This window comes from Teleopsis dalmanni, chromosome 1, assembly GCF_002237135.1.
Source record: "Teleopsis dalmanni isolate 2A chromosome 1, ASM223713v2, whole genome shotgun sequence".
Lineage (NCBI taxonomy): Eukaryota > Metazoa > Arthropoda > Insecta > Diptera > Diopsidae > Teleopsis > Teleopsis dalmanni.
In genome coordinates, this window is record NC_051846.1 from 88,456,899 (window position 1) to 88,477,473 (window position 20,575).

At 27.1% G+C, this 20,575-nt stretch overlaps 5 protein-coding genes across 8 annotated transcripts; 2 read left to right on the forward strand and 3 right to left on the reverse strand.

Annotated features, from left to right (window-relative positions):
* Positions 1-544: 544 nt before the first annotated feature.
* LOC119669949 (ankyrin repeat domain-containing protein 12) lies at positions 545-2,906 on the forward strand. Its single transcript, XM_038080006.1, has 3 exons — positions 545-875; positions 955-2,609; positions 2,671-2,906. The coding sequence occupies exons 1-3, from the start codon at positions 761-763 to the stop codon at positions 2,848-2,850; spliced, it is 1,950 nt and encodes a 649-aa protein (XP_037935934.1). The 5' UTR covers positions 545-760; the 3' UTR covers positions 2,851-2,906.
* A 356-nt stretch (positions 2,907-3,262) lies between these two features.
* LOC119669957 (neurocalcin homolog) lies at positions 3,263-12,917 on the reverse strand. 3 transcript variants are annotated; one of them, XM_038080017.1, is made up of 5 exons: positions 12,755-12,917; positions 5,952-6,045; positions 5,551-5,669; positions 3,584-3,772; positions 3,263-3,528 (listed from the first exon to the last, which is right to left on the reverse strand). In XM_038080017.1, exons 2-5 carry the CDS (start codon positions 6,019-6,021, stop codon positions 3,334-3,336), a joined length of 573 nt encoding a protein of 190 aa, XP_037935945.1. In that variant the 5' UTR covers positions 6,022-6,045; positions 12,755-12,917; the 3' UTR covers positions 3,263-3,333. The 3 variants fall into 3 exon arrangements, with proteins under 3 accessions (XP_037935945.1, XP_037935944.1, XP_037935946.1); XM_038080016.1 differs by lacking the exon at positions 12,755-12,917 and adding an exon at positions 11,994-12,082; XM_038080018.1 differs by lacking the exon at positions 12,755-12,917 and adding an exon at positions 11,291-11,347.
* On the reverse strand, positions 6,324-12,074 carry LOC119669958 (neuronal calcium sensor 2). Of its 2 annotated transcripts, none has more exons than XM_038080020.1 (5): positions 11,994-12,074; positions 7,973-8,089; positions 7,756-7,899; positions 6,712-6,840; positions 6,324-6,632 (listed from the first exon to the last, which is right to left on the reverse strand). In XM_038080020.1, the coding sequence occupies exons 2-5, from the start codon at positions 8,081-8,083 to the stop codon at positions 6,456-6,458; spliced, it is 561 nt and encodes a 186-aa protein (XP_037935948.1). In that variant the 5' UTR covers positions 8,084-8,089; positions 11,994-12,074; the 3' UTR covers positions 6,324-6,455. The 2 variants fall into 2 exon arrangements, with proteins under 2 accessions (XP_037935948.1, XP_037935949.1); XM_038080021.1 differs by lacking the exon at positions 11,994-12,074 and adding an exon at positions 11,291-11,370.
* A 701-nt stretch (positions 12,918-13,618) lies between the features above and the next one.
* LOC119669959 (flightin) lies at positions 13,619-14,953 on the forward strand. The gene is made up of 4 exons (XM_038080022.1): positions 13,619-13,716; positions 14,153-14,412; positions 14,479-14,634; positions 14,777-14,953. Exons 2-4 carry the CDS (start codon positions 14,165-14,167, stop codon positions 14,910-14,912), a joined length of 540 nt encoding a protein of 179 aa, XP_037935950.1. The 5' UTR covers positions 13,619-13,716; positions 14,153-14,164; the 3' UTR covers positions 14,913-14,953.
* Positions 14,954-15,720: 767 nt separating this feature from the next.
* On the reverse strand, positions 15,721-20,522 carry LOC119669956. Its single transcript, XM_038080015.1, has 5 exons — positions 20,424-20,522; positions 16,602-16,730; positions 16,362-16,516; positions 16,142-16,302; positions 15,721-16,012 (listed from the first exon to the last, which is right to left on the reverse strand). Exons 2-5 carry the CDS (start codon positions 16,721-16,723, stop codon positions 15,761-15,763), a joined length of 690 nt encoding a protein of 229 aa, XP_037935943.1. The 5' UTR covers positions 16,724-16,730; positions 20,424-20,522; the 3' UTR covers positions 15,721-15,760.
* Positions 20,523-20,575: the final 53 nt, after the last annotated feature.

The following is a 20,575-nucleotide window of genomic DNA, read 5'->3' on the forward strand; positions in this document are numbered from 1 at the left end:
TTATTTGAATATAAGTATAACGAAAAATTAATTTTTGATTGAGATGGCATATTTGTACTATTTGACATATTAGCTTTTATTCAAATCTGAAATTACAACTAAAAATACGATTAATGTGCAATTTATACAAAATTAAGTTGAATATAAATTCGTAATTCACAATAACATAATTGATTGCTGATATTGTGAATAATCCTCATGAACTTAGGCAAAACATAACAACCAAAATATTTCTATAAAATTCGGCACTTTATATTCTTTAAATAAATGTTTTTAATTTTATTTAATTTTTTTACGTTTGTAATTTTAAAAAAATTATTTTCTTGAAATTACTAGGATGTGTTTTAATATTGTACATATTTTTGTTCATATAAGCCTATAATGACTAAAAAGTTAAAATTGAGTTCATTCTAAAAAATTTATTGATATTGAGTATTATTTGAATAATTTTACTCTATAATTTTTATCATTCTCAACTTTATTCTTAATGTTCTTTGGTTCATATGCCAAATATTGGCATAAAATCGATATGATAATTATTTTTCAAAAATATATATACTGAATTTTTTGCCAGAAATGTGTTTCATACTACTTTACTGAAGTAAAAATATGTGATGCAGTACAGACTGTTGTGTTTCAATTTCATTGAAGGAATATTATTTATTATATTAGTATAAGAATTTATTTCGTATGGTGTGTAGACGCCGACTTATTTTTTGCTTGATATTTTTTGTTTTATATTTTTTAATTAATAAATATTATGCCACCCCCAAGACCGAGGGGAGTTGGATATAATACAGGAGTTGCGAATACCCCAATGTCAGAACGGCAACAAATGGCGCTCCTAATACAAATGACTGCAACATCATCCTCAGGTAAGGAAAAAAAAAAAAATTAATTAATATAGTCAATACAAGTACGAAAATTAATGTGTTTAACACTTTTATATTTTAGAACAAGTTCGTACACACGTGAAAAAAAATGATCATAAAAAGACTGAGGAGGTAGAAGATAATATAAGCGAAAAGCAAGAAGGTCAAGATAGCACAAAGGATAAGAAAACTTCAGATGATGGTTTCGTAGAAACAAAAAAAGATGTTAATTCCGATCATATTAATACCTTAGATACATCTACCTCTTCAAATATTTGTAAACGTAATTATTCTGATGTTGATGAAGATGAGTTTGAAGAATCAGATGATGTGAAAAAGAAAAAACGCAAAGATTCCGATAATGGCAAAGAGTCCAAAGCAATGGTAAATATACGACTGCCTGGAAGAGTAGAAAAAAGTATAAAGCAAACATCTGCAGCTAAAGGATCACCGAATCCGAGTAAATCAGTAACAGTTACAGATAAGGATCCCTCAGAGAGCGTAAAAAATAATACTGGAAAAAGTTTTGAAAATGATGGCGATGATGAAGATTGTAAAAACCTTGATAATATATATAGCGGTGGATTAAAGGTACCTCCTCTAAAAATTGTTATACCGCAGCAAAATTGTTCTCTAGATACAGACGGCAATGTATCTCGAACAGGTAAAATTAATGCGTCTAGAAACGCAGCTCTACCCTATGTTGTTAGCTCGAGTAATGAATCAGCAGAAAGAGATTCTTCAGCTCAATGTAATAGTCCTCATGAAAGTCCGGTTAAAGCTAATACACCTTGCACAGCAACTGAAGAAAAAAATATTAAATTATCGAATGAAGAAAAAAACTTGCAAAGAGTTCTTCGTAGTTCGCATCGTTCTGGTGTAACGAGTGCTGAAAGAAGTTCAAACAACTCTTCGCCCCAAATGCAAAGTAGTTCACCGTCACCTGCATCGTTGAATGCTACTGAAGTGATTGATGCAAAAGTGACGTATAATAACATAACTACGAGCCCCTTACAACAACACCAGAATTTTGAACAAGAGAATCTAATAAATTTACCAAGTCCATCAACATCGACTTCATCATCGAAAGATACACAAACTAATAATGTTGAATTGCATCCACGTAAACGAAAAATACGTTCTAAAAATGAGGAAACTATTGCTAAACCGAGCATAGATATTAAACCCAGCCCAGAAGCAACGTCAACAACAGTGACTGATTCACATCCTCATGATTTTCCATTCACGAATTGCTTTCAAATGTTTTTGAACATTAGAAGACAAATTGAAAAGAAATGGAAAAGTATTGATCCAGTGAAAGCCAGACCACCGCAAGGTTTTAATGAGTATCTTTTATCAAAAAGAACGTATCTACTTTCGGAAAATGCGGAAACGAAAGCAATTGATACTCCTACGTTTGTGCCCCCGAAAATGAAAGAAATATTTGTTATTCAAGAGAAGGAACGAAGAGAACTATCTCAACGACACACTGTAGAAAGAGAAAAGCTATGTCTTAACGTTGAACAGGAAATCATTCGAGTGCATTCTAAAGCAGCTAGAAATATATCCTGCCAATCAATGCCATATTCTGTTTGTACACTGTTAAAGGATGAAGAAGTATATAATGTTATAACACCTGAACAAGAAGAGAAGGACAGAAACGCGAGAAATCGTTTCAATGGAAGACTTTTACTTAGTTGGTTGCAGGACGTTGATGACAAATATGAGAAAATTAAAGTTAGTTTTATTTAAATTAATGTCTTTAATTACAAGAGCTATATATATTATATAATTATAGGAATCTATGTTATTACGACATCACAATGAAGCTGAGAGCCTACACGCTGTGCAACTAATGGACTGGGAAATTGCATTAAAGAAATACGAATTATGTGATTACAACACTCAGTTGGTTGTTGAGAAAGATCATGTGCCAATTGTGCACGTAAGCGACGATTTTGATCTTTTGCCAGCTTAAAATAGTTATAAATTATAATACTTAAAGTAATAAAATTTAGATTAATTTAAAAGCTTTGAGTTATATTTTAAAAATTATTTATATGAATTATATATTGATAAAAGCAATTTTTCAAAGATGTTTGAATTCTTTCAGTCGAAGCCTCAATTAAAATATATCATCATAATATTTTTTCAACCACTAATTTGTATTCAATTGAAGTCATAAGTTATTAGACTTTGAAATTTTTTATTTTTTTGATTAAAAGCATGTGCATACACACACACCCTTTTTGTGATGAAATCATATCGGTAGATTTTTTTTACCGCCCTGTTGTTATACTTTGGAGCCGTATATCTAGATTTTGTACGAAATCTGGGATGTTTTAATTCAATCTATTCTAAAACATTCTTATGTAAAAACTTTTAAATTTATTTCGTATATAATTTCATTTATTTAAATATAATTGTTTATTGCTTGTTACATTTTAATTATATATAAAAATTAATGTGTTTGAGGATCACATTGTAATAAACGCACAATAGATGGATCACTTTTAGCGCCTTCTATAAATTCTTCCAAACTCAATTTCCCATCTTTGTTACGATCCATTTGTCGAAATATTTTATCCGTTCGTTTCTCAGGAGTGCTCTCGTCTTCAGGCATTTTCATTACAGAACCAACCATTTTATAAATTGCCTAAGGATATCATTTTTATACTATGTAATATAACATTAAAACAAGTTTAACATACTGTAACTATTTCGAGCATTTCCTGTCGAGAAATATAACCATTTCCATCTAAATCATACATAGAAAAGGCCCATTTAAGTTTTTGTTCTAATTTTCCACGGGATGTAACACTTAGTGCACAAAGAAACTCCCTAAAGTCGATAGTACCATCACCATTAGCATCAAAAGTACGGAAAACATGCTCAGCAAACTGAAAAAAATGTAACAGATGGCAACAAAATAAGAATAGTTAGAAATTAATTATATTTTAACATTTTACTACATAGATTAAATTTGGTTTGTTAATAGTTTTTTAAATAAATAAAATAATTAAATCAAGAATTATAATACATGCAGCGGTCAAAAGAAGTATTCGATATTAGTGCGTTTTGTCTGAAATTCAATAAAAAAACAATAATAATATACTGGTAGAAATAAATATTACTTATCTTCTTATTTTAATTATTTTTACAGATTTATTTACACCAAATCCAAAAAAAAAAAAATAACACTTAATTCAGTGATCTAAATGAAAATTTTTATTGTCAACCATTTTAAAAAATTATGACAAAATAAAAACTTTCTAATTAGTTAACACGTCACGCAGAACAATTCACTATATTATAAAAGTGTAGAGCTTGAAAAAACGGTTACGAATAAACTAAGATCTGGTTGTCCAAATGTATTCACAACAGTAGGTGAGCGTTGGTTGTTGAGATAGGTAAAGAAAACATCCAAAAATCCTCGATACTCTAGTTAAGTATTAAGATACATTTCAAAATAACAAACAAACAATATGAAGCTATTCAAAATCGAATGGCTATAGAGGACGATATGCGTGTAAAAAACCATAACGACTTGAAAAATTAACATTTGCTAAAGCTTTGTTGATCATTAATCTTATCTAATCATTAGCTTTGTTAAGCTTTGCTTGTGTGACCCCTTTGGGAGATATTGAATGGCGCATAATTTTCTGAATCGACGAGTGGCTCCGGAACGTAGGCTCGGTCGTTCTTGGAACCGGGTTAATTTCAGTTGTAATCCCACACATGCTTTATCCTTCCCTTCTCCACCCATCTGCATCTCAACCCATGTATTCGTTTTGTAAATCTTTCATGTTATCTGCCTTCAGATCCCGGCGGGTTACAACAACAACGAAAGCAGATTAAACTTTTTGGATGCCATTAAAGAATAAAATTAATACTGAGTTAGAAGAACGAACTCTTACAGTTATTACTGCAATACAAGCAGGCGCCGTGATGGTTTGGAGGTGTACGGCGAACTCGGTGTAGGTAATATGATGATGAAATGTATCAATGATTCAAATGCACTATATCAATATTTTAAAGAGAAATATAAAAAGTAGTACTCAAAAATTTAACATCGGTAGTAACTTCTACTCAAGACATTCCGCACTCAACAGAAGATTATTAAAACTCCGTCACAAAGTCACAGATTTTATTTCTACAGAGCATTTTCGGTACAATCTGGAGAAAAATATAAAAAAAGTAAAATTTTCAAATACAAATGTGATGGCAGAGGTTCTAATAGAAGAAACATTGACCCTTGCCATTTGAAGTCAGTAATACGCCACAGTAGAAGAGCAACAACTCTCATGTGGTATATTATTTTTTTTTTTTGTAAATGAGTATTAACAAATTCCTGTAAGAATGATTAAAATAAAAAGAGAATCGATATTTGTTTCTACCAATAGAGTTTGATTTGTTTCTATATTTCGTTGTTGTTTTTATTAAGAAAAGCCACTCAGCAAAAACAAATCACAATCATTTATTGTGGTATTGCATCATTGTTCTTTTCTGCTTATATTAACTGTAACTTGTCAATAAATATTTATGAAACCAGAATGTTTGTTTAATATTTTTTAATAGATGTTTTTTTACTTAATTAAAATTAAGTATATACCTTTAAGTGTTTTTTTTATGGTTATGTGCATACTCTCATACATAATAAAAATATACTAATATTTACCTTACTGGCATCTCCGTACGGAAAAAAATTTCCATAAATTTTTTTAAACTCTTCAACAGATAAGTGCCCGCTTGGGCAATCTTTTAAAAATCCCTTATACCATTCTTGTATTTCAGCATCTGAAAAATATTTTATTTGTATTTAAACTTATGTTTTATGGTTATACTATATACTTGTTATAGTGTAAATAAATAAATTAAACAATATTTAATAAATCTGGGAGTTTTTAAGCTAGTTTGTATAAATTTATTTAATAAGGATATGCATCCTTAGTTTTAAAAAAAAAATATATTTATAAAATTAGATCTAAAAACTATTTCATAGTAAATTTAGCGATAGATGTCAGAAAAATTAATATTTATAAAAAATCTCTATAAGTTTATAACTCAAATGATTATTACCTGTAAACTCCGTATTTTGTTTAAGATCTTCTAAGACTTCCGGTTTCAATTTACTATTTTGTTTACCCATTGTGGGTTATACATCGTCTCTTTCCTGTGAAGCAAAAAATGTTAAAATTAAATAGCTGCTTCTGAGGGAACTATATAAAAATTTGTAAAAGTCTTAGGAGCACATCGGTACCTTGTCTCATTACCATATAATATATTTATAAACGCAACTGCAATATGATTTTATATAAACTTTACGGTTTTTTGGATCCGTTGTTTAAATGAAGCAAATAAAAGATATTAAATCTTACATACATATAGCAAATATTTTATTTAAATTATCATATGTATACATTAAAAAAATTTCAAGTAGTTGTATTAGCATTTATTTTGAGAAATATAAATTTATAAATTTTAATATGATATAAATGATTCAATGAAATACACACACTATTTGGATTTTCTTGTCATCTTTCTAAACTCATTCTTTAGCCTTATATTATTTAAATTTAAAATTTATGGGGCCAACATTTTTGATAGTTCCTCATCTTGTAGACATCCTTTTAAAAATTCGTCTTGAGTTAATTGACCATCATTATTTTCGTCCATTTTTGCAAATATATTTTTTGCTCTTTCTTCGGCCGAATCAGCTGGACGATTTGAAGAGCATGCACCCAACATATCATATATAGCCTTAAAACATGAAATTTTTATTTTTTGATAATTAGTAGTTTATATTCTCTTAAAACTTTTTTATATACGAATTTATTACCTGGACAATTTTAGTCATTTCTTGAATATCTATGACACCATTACCATCGACATCATACATTCTAAAAGCCCATTTTAGTTTTTCTTCTGGTGTTCCACTAGAAGTTACATCTATAGCAAGCAAAAATTCCTAAAATATAATTGACAACATATATTTTGGTGCACTATTTATTTCACAAAAACACAAATTAACTTAATTATAACTTTAATAAACTTTTGTAAATAAAATTTGTTTTTTTTCGAATGTAAAATACAGCTGTATTCATATTTTCCATAATGAATAGATTTTTATATCAGAAAGATGTGTTAGTATGACACCTATATTGAATATATTGAATAAATTTAACTCAATTTACCTTAAGTTTATTAACAATTTTTAAATTTAATTATTAAGAAGTCATACACAAAGTATCTTAATTTGAAAATAAATAAATAAACACACAGGTAGACTGAAGAAAATTGTTAGGTTCCAGGAGTCGACTGGTCTACATCCGGGAGCCACATATATGTTCACACACTCAAGTGCATGTCTCCCATATCGATTATAACAAGAAGAATGCTTAAATGAAATCATTTGGATAAGCTATTTATGGGTGTATGAATTCATGGTGTCTCTGATATCTATATTGTTAAAAATATACATCTTTCAAACACTTCATTTATATAACTTAAAATAAGAGTTTTAAAGTGCATTTAATGTATAAATATATACATATTTTATAAATTTTATAATTATTGATAATAATAATTAAAATTTAATAAATATATTATATATATAAATTTTTTTTCATGTTGAGACTCTAATGTCAAGATTTTTATACATACACTGTTTTATAACTATTTTGATATTTAAGGCGCAACAACTTAATGGGAAATGCGCGGTGCAGACTATTATATTGAAAATATATTAATAATTTAAAATGTGATATAGATTTTCAATTACATCACTATTACAACAAATATTAGTTAACATATATACATAAAGACAATTTTCCTAGAAATTAATAAAAAATATATGTATGTATATTCTTTATAAAAAAAATACCTTAAAATCAATGTAGCCATTTTTATCCATATCGAAAGTGCGAAATACATGATCGCAAAATTCTTCGGCATTTCCAGATGGGAAAAACATTTTGTACATATCAACAAACTTTGCTGGTGTTAATCTTCCATTAGGACAGTCTTGCTGTTAAGAAGTACAAGAAAATGTTGCAATATTATATGTTACAAAAAAACTGAATTAAAAAATCCATAATTACCTTAAATCCCTTGTACCATTCCTTTATGGTAGCTTCATCATATCGAGTATGAGTTTTTAAAAACTCCATGTCTTCTTTTGTGAGGCGGTCTTTACTACTTAAACACCCCATATTTAGCTAATTAATATTTAATGATATATTTTGTCAAATTATAACAAGCAGCAGCTTTTGTTATTACTTTGTAAATATTACTTATATTTATTCACTTGGTGTAAAATATTTTAAACAATCAGAACTTTTCGGTTACGGTATTAACAAAAAACTTAGTGACTTCTCATGTTGCACAAAATACAAGCATTCAAAATCAATAAATCATACGAGTAAAACGTTAGTTCATTAAAAATTTGAAGTTATTAATATCATTATTTGCTTTTTAAGCTCCGCTCGTCTCCTTGTTAATGTTTAGAAAAACAGTACTATAAATAAGCTCAAATTATGATATAGCTTATATTTTAAAATTTATATATTTTCGTTTGCTGGTTTACTGTATGATAAATTTTAATTGCTAACCGTGCTAAAGGACAAATTCAATACTCGATAGCAAACATGCGCAGAAACTCTTCAATGTACTCTACAAGGATGGGTTTTATTTCTCCAGTTTCGTTATACTTGCAGGTGCCACGAGTTATTCTCAGAGGATGTGTTTAAAGTAAAAATAGAGTTACCATTGCGCTTGCTTAAGCTGAATGCATTATAAAATATAAATACCAAATATTTTGGATGCGAACAAATTGAAATCCCCAAAATCCATAATTTGGAAGTTATATGGAACAAAACTATTTTAAATTTGGCAAATACATATGTACATATGTATCAAAATTTTTTTGGTATTAGTCAACTAAATTAAAATTAATAAACTAAACCCTAATTTGCTGTTTACTAAAAAATTATACATTTACAATTCAATTTTTAGAATTTTTTATAGCATTTAATTTGCATTTCCTTTCCTATACGCATATTTTAATAAAATAGAGTTAACATTTCAAAAATAAATGTTATGTAGAAGAGTAACTAAGAAACTAATGAATGTATTGAAACCGTATCTACAATTAAAAAAGGCTAACAATTAAAGAATATCAGAAAAAGCGATTTAGCTTTTGCAGGTAATGCCATTGTATTCAATACGTATAGAGACACAACCAGTAGAGTGGTTTGGTTAGTGTCACTAATTAAATAAAAAGTGACAAAAAACCTAGAACTTGAGCATTGAATGTTTGTGCAGTATTAGCTACTTCTGGAAAAACATGATTAGTCATCGCTTTTAATTTGACAAGCACGAGTTCTAAGCCTAGCACTTGCAGTCCAAACAAATTATATACTAGTCTGTATAAACTAATTAAGAAATTCGAATATTTCCTACGACCACTGACGATAAGTACTTGGCAATACTTGAAACAGCGTTGTTTGGTCAGCCAAATTTCAATAAATGAAATAAAATTTTTGTTCTTATCTTCTCTTGGCTATTCGAATTCGTCTAACTTTTAAATACTTTCTTTTCGTCATAGTTGCGTCAATCTGGGCAAAAAATAATTAACATTAAATATATTCTAATATTGAAAACTTTCAAAATCTTTGCTGTTAACTAAACACAAACAAAATTAAGTCAAAAGGAACAATTGGAAACAATAATGCACATCTAGAAATAGCTGGACACGCGATAGTGACGTGTGTTTTATTTAAAATATATATTAGCGAAACCTAGTATGTAATTAAGGAAATATTGTTACAAAAATTATAAGCACTTGCAAGTAAAAGTTTATATTTTTTGATCGATATATGCTAATCTAATAACCCTATCTAATAATCGCGTAAATGGTATGAGTGAAATTGATCGAACTTAACATATCTAGATCTGCCGTCAAATCTTTGAAGCGTAAAACACATAGGCTGATATGAGTGCGTTTATTAAAAAATCTCTAAACCATTTAACGAGTTACGGTAATAACTAAAGCTCGAATCTTGCACAAGTCCTTCATGTACGTAGGATTTACATCCATTTTATTTACACTAGAATATATGTATTTAATCTATACATATATTTTTAACAAAATTGCACTTTGGCACTGTAAGATGACATGTGAATTAAATACTTGAATTACTAAGCTTCTAATAAAAGTGCATTACTAAATAAGACAACTTAATGCAATTTACTTGAAAAATAGTTTTACATTTTATTTTAAAAATATTTCAAAATATTTAGTGATTACATATATTGAAGTCATGAAGAATTCTTTCTTAAAAGATTAGAAGATTTAATTTGGCTACTAATAGTTGTTAAATTTTGATTTTAAAGTCAGATATACGCTGTTGATTAAAAATTACAAATTATTAATATTTGATGAAATAATATAAATATAATAATTATTAAGACTAAAAATGATATGAATTGTCATGTCAAAATATTACACATTCTATATAATTTTTTAAATAACTTTTTGAGCTATTTTTAAAAATATATATATACATATATATAATTTATTTATATATACATATATGCACGTCAGTACAATATACTAAAATGTTTAGAACGAAACCGATTTGTCCATTACGCTCTTAATAAAACTAAGACAATTAAATTTTTGTAAATAAAATAGTTATATAATGAATGTGATGAAAAATCAGAGTTCAAACAATGAGACACTTTTTCACTTTTAAGAATAATTAACTTTATATCTATCTGTTAAATGTCTGTTCATAAACTGGAGAACCAGAACTTCTTTATCGGATTACTGTATAATAAGTTTTTAATCATCAAGTACCAAGTATCTGAAATGATTTCAATAAAGTTTTTTAATTCGTCTTATAGGAGGACAAATTAAACCCTGAACTTGAATTATTGATAATTAAATGTCGTTTCTGCAGTAAAAACCGGGAATAAAGAACAGTGTAGAAGATTGTTCCATCTATCAAGACTTTAAAAAAGTTAAAGTATAGTAATGGAATTTGTTTTTAAGGCTATGAAATACCTTCGTAGGCTTTTGGCTGTATGAGTAACAGATCATTTTCTGTCACGAAAAATAAATAATCTATCAGGAAATGAAAGTGGCCACAATAGACTAAGTGCAATGTTTAATAAATGCTAATAATTTTTAAGCAGGTGCGCTAGTTTGTTGCATTAAATCTGTCATATATCATTTGAGATCTCTGTGGCATTAATCAGAGAACCCAATAGAACTTACTCTTTAAAAAGTATGTATGCTACTGTTTTTTCGGCAAAAGAAATTATGATATAGCAAGATTATTTAAATTCTTTGGAAATTATTGGAATAATAAAAAAACATGTCATTTGGTGAAGTATGTATATTTTCTAAAACTTACTTGTAATTTGTTGGTCTAACAGTATACTGTAATTTCTCGCAACAAACTCTTTAAAAAAATGAACGTAACATTCCAAATTTTATTTCACTTACATATGTATGTACATATATTCTTTTTTATTTTCAAATAATTATAAACCGGTACATATAAACTTTCAATTTGTATTTTTATTAAACATACAGTTCGAAGCAATTTTATTATAGTTCTCATATATACGTACGTATATACCATACCAGAAAGAAATAAACATTTACATGTTTATTGCGTACAGTTTCTTTAAATTTGGCGGTTAATTATTATGTGCAACCAATTCCATTTATTATTGTTGTTATATTGCTATAATCCTAATATGTAACTGTGGTGAATAGCGGGAAATGTTTCTCAAAGCACATATTTACCAAATATAATATAAATATATACATATAAATACACACACATATATATATATATATAAAGAATTAATAAATAAATTACGTTTTTAATTGGAGTCAATATATTTTTTGTTGTTTGTTTCTTTGGTTTGCGTTATTAACTGTAATGACACAAATTTGTTGCAGAATTTTATTTTTAGTTTTTGCATGCAAATTTCATTACACCAAACGTTTTATAGGTGAAATGAAACTACCAACAAAATACGTGCGTACATATGTGTATGCAAATATAAATAAGATGACGATATTGTTGGCATTGTTTGTGTACTTACCAAACGATTTTGTAAATGCTAAGAGCTTTTTGCAATAGTTAATTTTATTTCAAAAGCGTTAATATTTGTTTTCATGTTGCATTTTCATACACCTAATATATTAGTTTGATCACTCTAGTCTAATCACACATGTAGTAACGGAATAGGAAAAATCAATATTAAATTCCGAAATTGCGAATAAATAATAACTTATAAAAACCCGGGTCGCACACTATTTATTTGAAAGATTTAAAGTAATCATGAAAATTATTTAAACAATTATCTAATTATGCCGTTATGCGTTATGCGCTACAAATAAAACATTTCTTAAAATGATTTTAAGAAATGTGTCATTTGTACTAAGACAAATATTTGTTTTAATAAAATTCACAAGCGTCAACACTCAAGAAAGGTTATTGCGAACCGTTGGAAACAGACAAAACACAGTCGCGCAATATTTTTTATGAAATTGTTTATTCACACATTAAATAGCAAATGTGTAAAAAGTTCGGAAAGCGCAAAAAAGCACAGGGTGCCTTTTTTGGCGAACTTTACACAATTGTGCCGTGTAGATCACATTTGCCATTTACCAATCTTAATAAACTACTTCTAGTTTTAAGTAGACTTCGAAGAAACTGCGAATTTTTTCGAAACCATTTCGAATAATTTCTTTTCAATTTTCGCGTTTTTAAATAAAAATTCTGTTTAACAGCACATACTTATCGATATCAATACAACAATTTATGTGCATATGCATATATCTTAGGAGTATGATTAAATACCTTTAAATTAATAACTTGAACCGTTCTTCTACTCTAAGAGTTTTAGGTTTAGTTAACACATTAACTTTTGTCAGTTTTAATTCAGTTCTATTCTAAAACAATATCACAACGCGATCGATCAATATTGAACTAGAACTAGATCAATATCGACATGCTGTATCACTATTCTATTTCCAGAATGATCATCTATTGATTAACTATATCAAGCTTATTAAACCTTATTTTGTTTTCATTGAAACATTATGATTAAAATAATCCTCCCTAAAGTATAAATCAATAAAATTTTGCAACATCCATATATATATATATATACATATATATATATGTATATTGAAAAGAGTAATAAAAGAGTATAAATATGAGTCCATGAAATAATGTTAAAAAATTAAACGTTAATTTTTCATATTAATATATGTGTCAATTGTTTTTGTAAGCTTTGAAAAACATAAAAAACCATAAACGTTCATATATATGTATATATAAATGAGTATAAGATGTAATAAAAAAGTATAAACATGTGTAATAATAATCTAACTTCCTAATATATAATAAAATTTCTAATACCAGATTTTATAATAAATATAAATGCTATAAAGCAGCATTAAAATAAAATATTTTATTTTACAAATAAAATAATTATGTATGTATTGAAAACTTCTATATATAATATATGAGTTATAAAAATAATAATAATATAACATAATTAATGCCAATTTATTGTAATTGCCAAATTTTTTTAAAATAATAGGTGTTAATTATAACCTAAGTAAATGAATATAATTTATTTTTAAATTGTCTTTTAAGGTTACAAGTGTTGTGTTTATTGAAGGAGGCTTGTTTGAGTATTGGTACCAAAATTTTTTAATGCATTACTATTAAGTTTCGAATCAGAAAAACAAAACTTTTAAAATCAGTCTTTTTTATATACTCGTAGAATTTTCATCGATAGTCAATAATTAAAGGTATAATTTGTTTATTTAAGTAGAGTGCGTATTGTTTTATAATATTTCACTGCTGATGAAGTGTACCCGATATTATTTTAATGTATATTTTTTGTGAAAATATTTTTAATTTTAAAATATTGCGAAGCAAAATCGTTAAATTTAGTAATATTATAAAATTTCTATTTTAATATAATTTAATATTTGATTGGATTTTATTGATAAAATGTAACCTTAGAAAGCTTTTGATAAAATTGTATCTTTAAATATAGAGAGTATACATAATTACATAATTAAAAACAATTACATATCAAAGCCCTTGATCTAGATATAAGTTTATCTATATAAGTTTATCAATGATGCAATTCATTTTATATTATTGATGAACTTATACCTATTGCACATACAAGAGATTTTAACAAATTTAAATTCATTAATTTTATAAATGTTCACAAAGTAAATTTCCATAATGGCTGACGAGGAGGATCCATGGGGGTTTGATGATAGTGCTCAGACTGCAGCTGCTGAACCTGCTGCACCAAGTGCAGAACAGCCTGCTGCTCAAAGTGCTACAGCTGTAAGTGGTGAACAAGCGGAAACTGGAGAACAAGCTGCTGAACCAAGTGGTGAACCAGAAGAAACAGCAGCTGCACCACCTCCTCCACCGGAGGATGACGGCTATAGAAAACCAGTGCAATTATATCGGCACTGGGTAAGGTAAGTTTATTACAATTCTATTTTCTAAACTTCAAAAGCAGTGGAATTTATTTAAAATTATTCTAGACCTAAATTTCTTCAATATAAATATATGTACAATTATCGGACCAACTATTATGACGACGTTATCGACTACTTGGATAAAAAGCAAGTGGGTGTAACTAGAGAAATACCTAGACCACAAACATGGGCAGAACGTGTTCTTCGTACAAATACTTGCAGGTAATATTGTATATAAATATACTTATACACGTTTTGAAAACAATTGTTTAAGAAATATATTTATACCATATTTTAATTTATCATTATCATATATTTTTAATAAGATATAATATTATTATCTAATTTTCAATTTTTTCCGCAGCGGAAGGGACTATGATTCTTATGCAACATCAAATAAGAGAGAAAAGCATCTTATACAGACCCTAGCTGCTTCCATTCGGGCTTACAATTACCACACCAAAGCATATATAAATCAAAAATATGCAAGTGTTCTTTAACTTTTTTTATTTCATTTTCATATCGAGAAATTACAGTAAATTTTAGTACAATTTAATTATAAGGGGATGAATAATTAATTTAATAAATGGAAACTTGTTTTAATGGATAATTTTTTTTTTTCTTATTTTTCTATCATTGCATACATAATAACAAAATTAAATGTAGCTTTAGAAATTTATTTAATTTAACATGTAATCAATTTAAATATCTTTGAAACTAAATTATTTAAAGAATTTTGTGCAAATACTATGTACACTTATAATAATCAAACCTCATTAGTAGCAGGTCATTAAACATTTATGCATGTGGATTTTGATATAAATCAATACAAATGATTGATTTACTGCACTTTAGGTCAGTTAATTGTGATGGTGTAAACACATGACTATTTTAATAATTATTTTCAAAATATTCATTAACATATTAAACATTTAGCAGACAGAATCTTTTTTAGTAGCACACACACACATATGTTAAAAATTTTTTTTTTAATTAGAAATAGAACATATATACATATTAGTACTATCTGTCATTAGTAGATGATCTCAAAAATTTATAATAATTCATAAGTGTTGCTTAAAGTTCACTAAATAAAATAAAGCAACTTCAAAAAAAAATAATAATAAATAAATAATAAAAAAGAAGGTGTTGAATAATTGCTAATTCTAAAATTTTAATATCAAATTTTTGATATATATGACATTTTTCAATGGCCTTAAAATAACTTAAACCAATATTAAAAACAGATTGTTTGTTAAAAAAGAGAATATAACTTTATTTTACATTTTAAAATATTTATTTTTTACAGATAGTTTAATTTTAACAACATTTAATTTAGTAGCTTACTTTAAAGTGTTAATTTTTTTAAGGAATTAAGAGTGTCCGATTCACTTTCACCGAGAAGTTTCCTTAATCCATGTTTTCTTTTCTCTCTTTCGTTTTGTTTCTCTGTTATGCTTAACATTTCTGACTCCAAATCAGCCAAGCGGGCCTTTGAAGCTTTTGCCCTAGATACAGCTTCAAAGGAAGCATCCTTGTCGTCAAGCAAAACGTTCTCACTTCGAATTTTTATGCGTCTTGAAGTAAATCCGCTTTGAATCTTTAAAAAAACATTAATAAAAAAATGTGAAACATAATATTTTAAAAAATAATCAATAAAAAACATATATTGTGTATGTATATTTGTTTAAAAATAGTTATTGTTTTATGTTTATAATACAACACTTACTTCATTATTGAAATCATTTGCTAACGGCGTTCTTTCCTTAGCCTGAAAATCGTGCTTTTTTAGAAAATTGGTTTTAATATTTTCTCCAAAAAAATCATCGTCAAAAGTGCTATCCAACTTCGGCTTTATTGATTTAATTTTGGGTAAAGTATATTCATCATCTAAGATGGAGTTACAGTTATTGTTATATAATAACATAAGTAGAAGTAAATAAAAAAACCTGAATCATCAACCAAATAAGATTTATTTTTAAAATCATTTTTAGGTGTATATTTGAATAGATCGTCTTCGTTGTTTTCATTTAAAAATGACACTTTTGGACTATATCTGTCTTCTTTTGTATTCATATCCAAATGAAATGGTGTATCACTGAATCTTAATTATATAAATAAAATTATATTCAATAATTATAAGAAATATGTATTATTGATTTTAATTCTTATTATATATTTCCATATACCTTCCAGTTCCTTTTTTATTGTCTAAATTATCTAGTTGTTTTTTGTAATAGCTCTCTCCAATATCATAGTTGGCTCCGTATATGCGAGTCCTACGTGGTCGATAGCCTGATCTGGACGCCATGCCTGATCTGGGAATAATATCAAATGTAGCATAACTTTGTTTTTAATTTTAATATAAAATTTATATGTTATACGTTATTACTTAAAATTTAGAGTACATGAACTTTGATATATTTTCACCTATATACAAGTTGAATTTTCATTTTGCACTCTCTTTTTTTAATAATATTTTATATATTGCATAAAAGGTTTAATGAGGGAGTTTTTGCTTTAATTTGTTAATATGTATTTAAATTATGTTAACTAATAACTGACTATGAATAAAATAATAGATTCTTAAAATATAGACATTTACATATAAAAAATAATATGCTTATATGTGTTGTCGATAAATATTCGAACTCAAATCCAAACACCTAAGGAAGAATATGAAACTTAACTTTTGAATAATAGTTTAAATTAAGTAAAAAGTACATATGGAACTACTGTATTGCTTTCGATTTTATTGTAAACAGAGTGATTATTGGGTCTTTCCAATATTTATTTATTAGTTTATTATTATGATTATTATTAATTATTTATGATTATTTATTTATTAGTTAGCTATTTTATTATCATTCCTTTAATTTTTTAAATGAGCTTAAATCATACTTGTATTGTTTAATTGCCAAGAACCCAAATTCAAGCTGAAGTAATATGAATAAAAGAATATAACACAAATCAATTGCCTAAAGTATCTTCGGCAGCCATAAGAAGCGAAACAAAAATTTTATGGCAACGATAGAAAGTGCCTTAAACCACTTTGATTTTAAACTTCATCGGACATGTGTTATGAGAGATACAAACAAAAATGTTGAAAAACGAAATTTGCATTCATAGTTTTTTTTTCAGTATGCATCCAAAAAGTCCACCTTTGTTCGATTTTCCAATAACAATTTACAGATTTCAAGTCAAAAATCAATAATATTATTTCTAATATTATTTCTAATTTTACAATTACAATCCTCAATACTTAGAAGTGATGTTATGAATATAAATATGTGACTCGTTAACATGTTATAAATTCAGCAACGTCACAAAGTTTTCTTTTAGTATACTTTCTTTCCCTCAACTAGCGGTTAAATTAATTTTAATTCTAACAGACATCCTCAGGGATGTGTCCGATCAAAAAATACATAAAAGATAGAGCCCTGGAATTATTTACGAAAACTGAGAGGCTCACCAACACCGCGTTATCGAATCTCAGAATAGTTACAGGTTCATCGGGGAGGTATGCAGAGCTGAGGTCAGTTATTGTTAGTTTGATGAAGTGATAAACAATAATCCAGTCAAGGTGTAGAGAGGAGTTATGAAGAAACCTCGCAGTTAATAGAGAGCAAAAGTGTTCAAGTGCACTAGCTCAACTAGCCTTAACATAATTATTATAATATTATGTTAAAGTTTGTGTGGAGTTACAAACTCTTCTGCAAATATTCGTTTGATCTACCAAGGGTTACCTGTGTAAGAATATTTTTAACATGGTAATTATGACTGTTTACGCGTTTAATTATATATGGTATGTTTCAGTAGACAGTATGTATTTATATGCTTAATATAACAACAGTGTCGTATTGGTTAGTTAGATGACAATCGCACACGATATCTGATATCTGAGTTGATAAACTTCCTTCTTCTAATTTGTTAGCCATAATAGTTTAATTTCAATATTTGATTCTCATAATGTTGTGAGAAACATAACATACCAAACATCTGAAATTTACACTTTTACTTGATAGCCTTGCGTGTAATAATAATTTTTTTGTACTTTTTACAAAATTTTTAGTTAATTTGCTGTGAATCTTAGTGAGAATAATTAAATATAAAATCTACAATACGAGTATAGTTTTGTATTACATTTCAAATAGATGCTAAACTAAAAATAAAATGCTGATCATACACATCACAAAAATAATTTTTGTGTATATGAATACTTAACATAAACAAATTTTACCTTGATTCTATCTGCGATGGATTAACAACTTGAACAAAAATAGTACTCATACTGCTAAATAGTGGCGTATACGAGCGAATATGCTATGTTATACGCCTTAGTAATAGCGAAACTTAAATAGAGTTAAAGTCAATTGATATAAAAATGGATACCACGGATTATATATATATATATATATATATATATATATATAATATTTTTTGTTATTGATTTCTGTCATATTCTCAAATATGTTATCTTGATTTGCAATTGGTTCTATATGTATAAACATTAAAATAATGCATATAACACATACATATATTATTCACATTACTATTATTATTATTCATATCATTACAGTCTAGTTTCTTCTCTATAGCGACATAGCTGTAATTTTCTCCACTATTTTTAATCATTAGTGCCTCTATTATCTGTTCCTTTACTATCTAGCACAATGTGACGTCATAATTAAAAATATTTGGTCTGTGAATTACGTTCTCTACATCTTTGTTTTATCATATTTGATAAAATTTGTCTCTCTCTAATACTTCCACTGTGACTTTAATTTCTTATTTTTAATTATATCGTATTAGATAAGACATGTCCTTCTCTAATATTGTGCCAAAAAATCATAGTATTTTCGTTTCCCATATTTAAATTATACATATAGATAATATGTTGATTATATCAGCAAGTAGGATCCTGATTTCTCGCTACCGCACTTATATCTTTACTTTGGTTATCTGCTTGAAGAGTAAATTTTTTTTAGTAGTTCTCCTTGTTTTAAGTCTATCTTCACTTTATATTAAATTATAACGATTATTCCATGGATTCATTTGGGTCTCTTGGCCCTTTGCGTTACTGTTTTGAGATTAAATGGCTGTTAATGTTAGACTTACAAGTTCTGTAAATACCTTGTAAGACATACCCTGTATTCATAAGCATACTCGATTTTTTCCTGTTATTGCTATCAAAAACTTACTAGAAATCTATGAAGAGTACGTTTAGCCTGGCCTTACAAATGTAACTATGCATTGCTATTAGTAATAATAATACAAGTTTCTATGTACAATATGCATGTCATTTTTTTTATAATCACATTTAGTGTCTATAATAACGTTTGTATATTGTATACCATCATATTATGCATTAATCATTTATATCACTTATTAATTTATTTAAATTAATTTTATAAATTATTCGATATACACAAAATTATTTTAAGATATTGCGTAAAATCTTCATTAGTCGAGCGTTGGACTGAATAAATAATTGAAAATGTTATGAATAATCACATTTTTTTTATAAAGATTGTCATTCGTTGCATTTTGCAAACAATATTTTTATTTTTTATGGTATTATGAAGTATTTTAAAAATGTAATATAACATATACAACAGTAATAATTGTAGTTTATGGCATAATGAACTATGTCTATGGAAGTAAGATTTTATGCGTAAATACTTAGAGATAAAATTTGACAATTGGGACAATTGTACCATAACAGGGCACATTTTTTATTAAAATAAACTACGGAATGATTTATAAATTATTTTGTTTAATTAATATATAAATTTCATTTACATAATTTTGATAATATTGTACTTCTTGTTTTTAAATACTTTTTAAATATTTAAATATTTACAAATATATTTTTTTGATCGCAAGCTTAAAAAAGGTTCCTAAATTTGACATAAATAAGAGTATTTAAAGATGCTTCTTTAACACTTAACACTTTATTTAGAATTTAGAATTTCTGAAATAGCATTAATTAATTAAAATAAATAACTTACTTAAACTTTTTAAAGATCACTATAGTTCTATTAGCAGTCACAAACTAAATTCCGTAGGAAACATCTCTTCTTGTTCTGCAACTGAATATTTCAAAAATAGCTTTTGCACACAATCTCATACATACATACATGAGTGTGTGTAGCCGAATGCA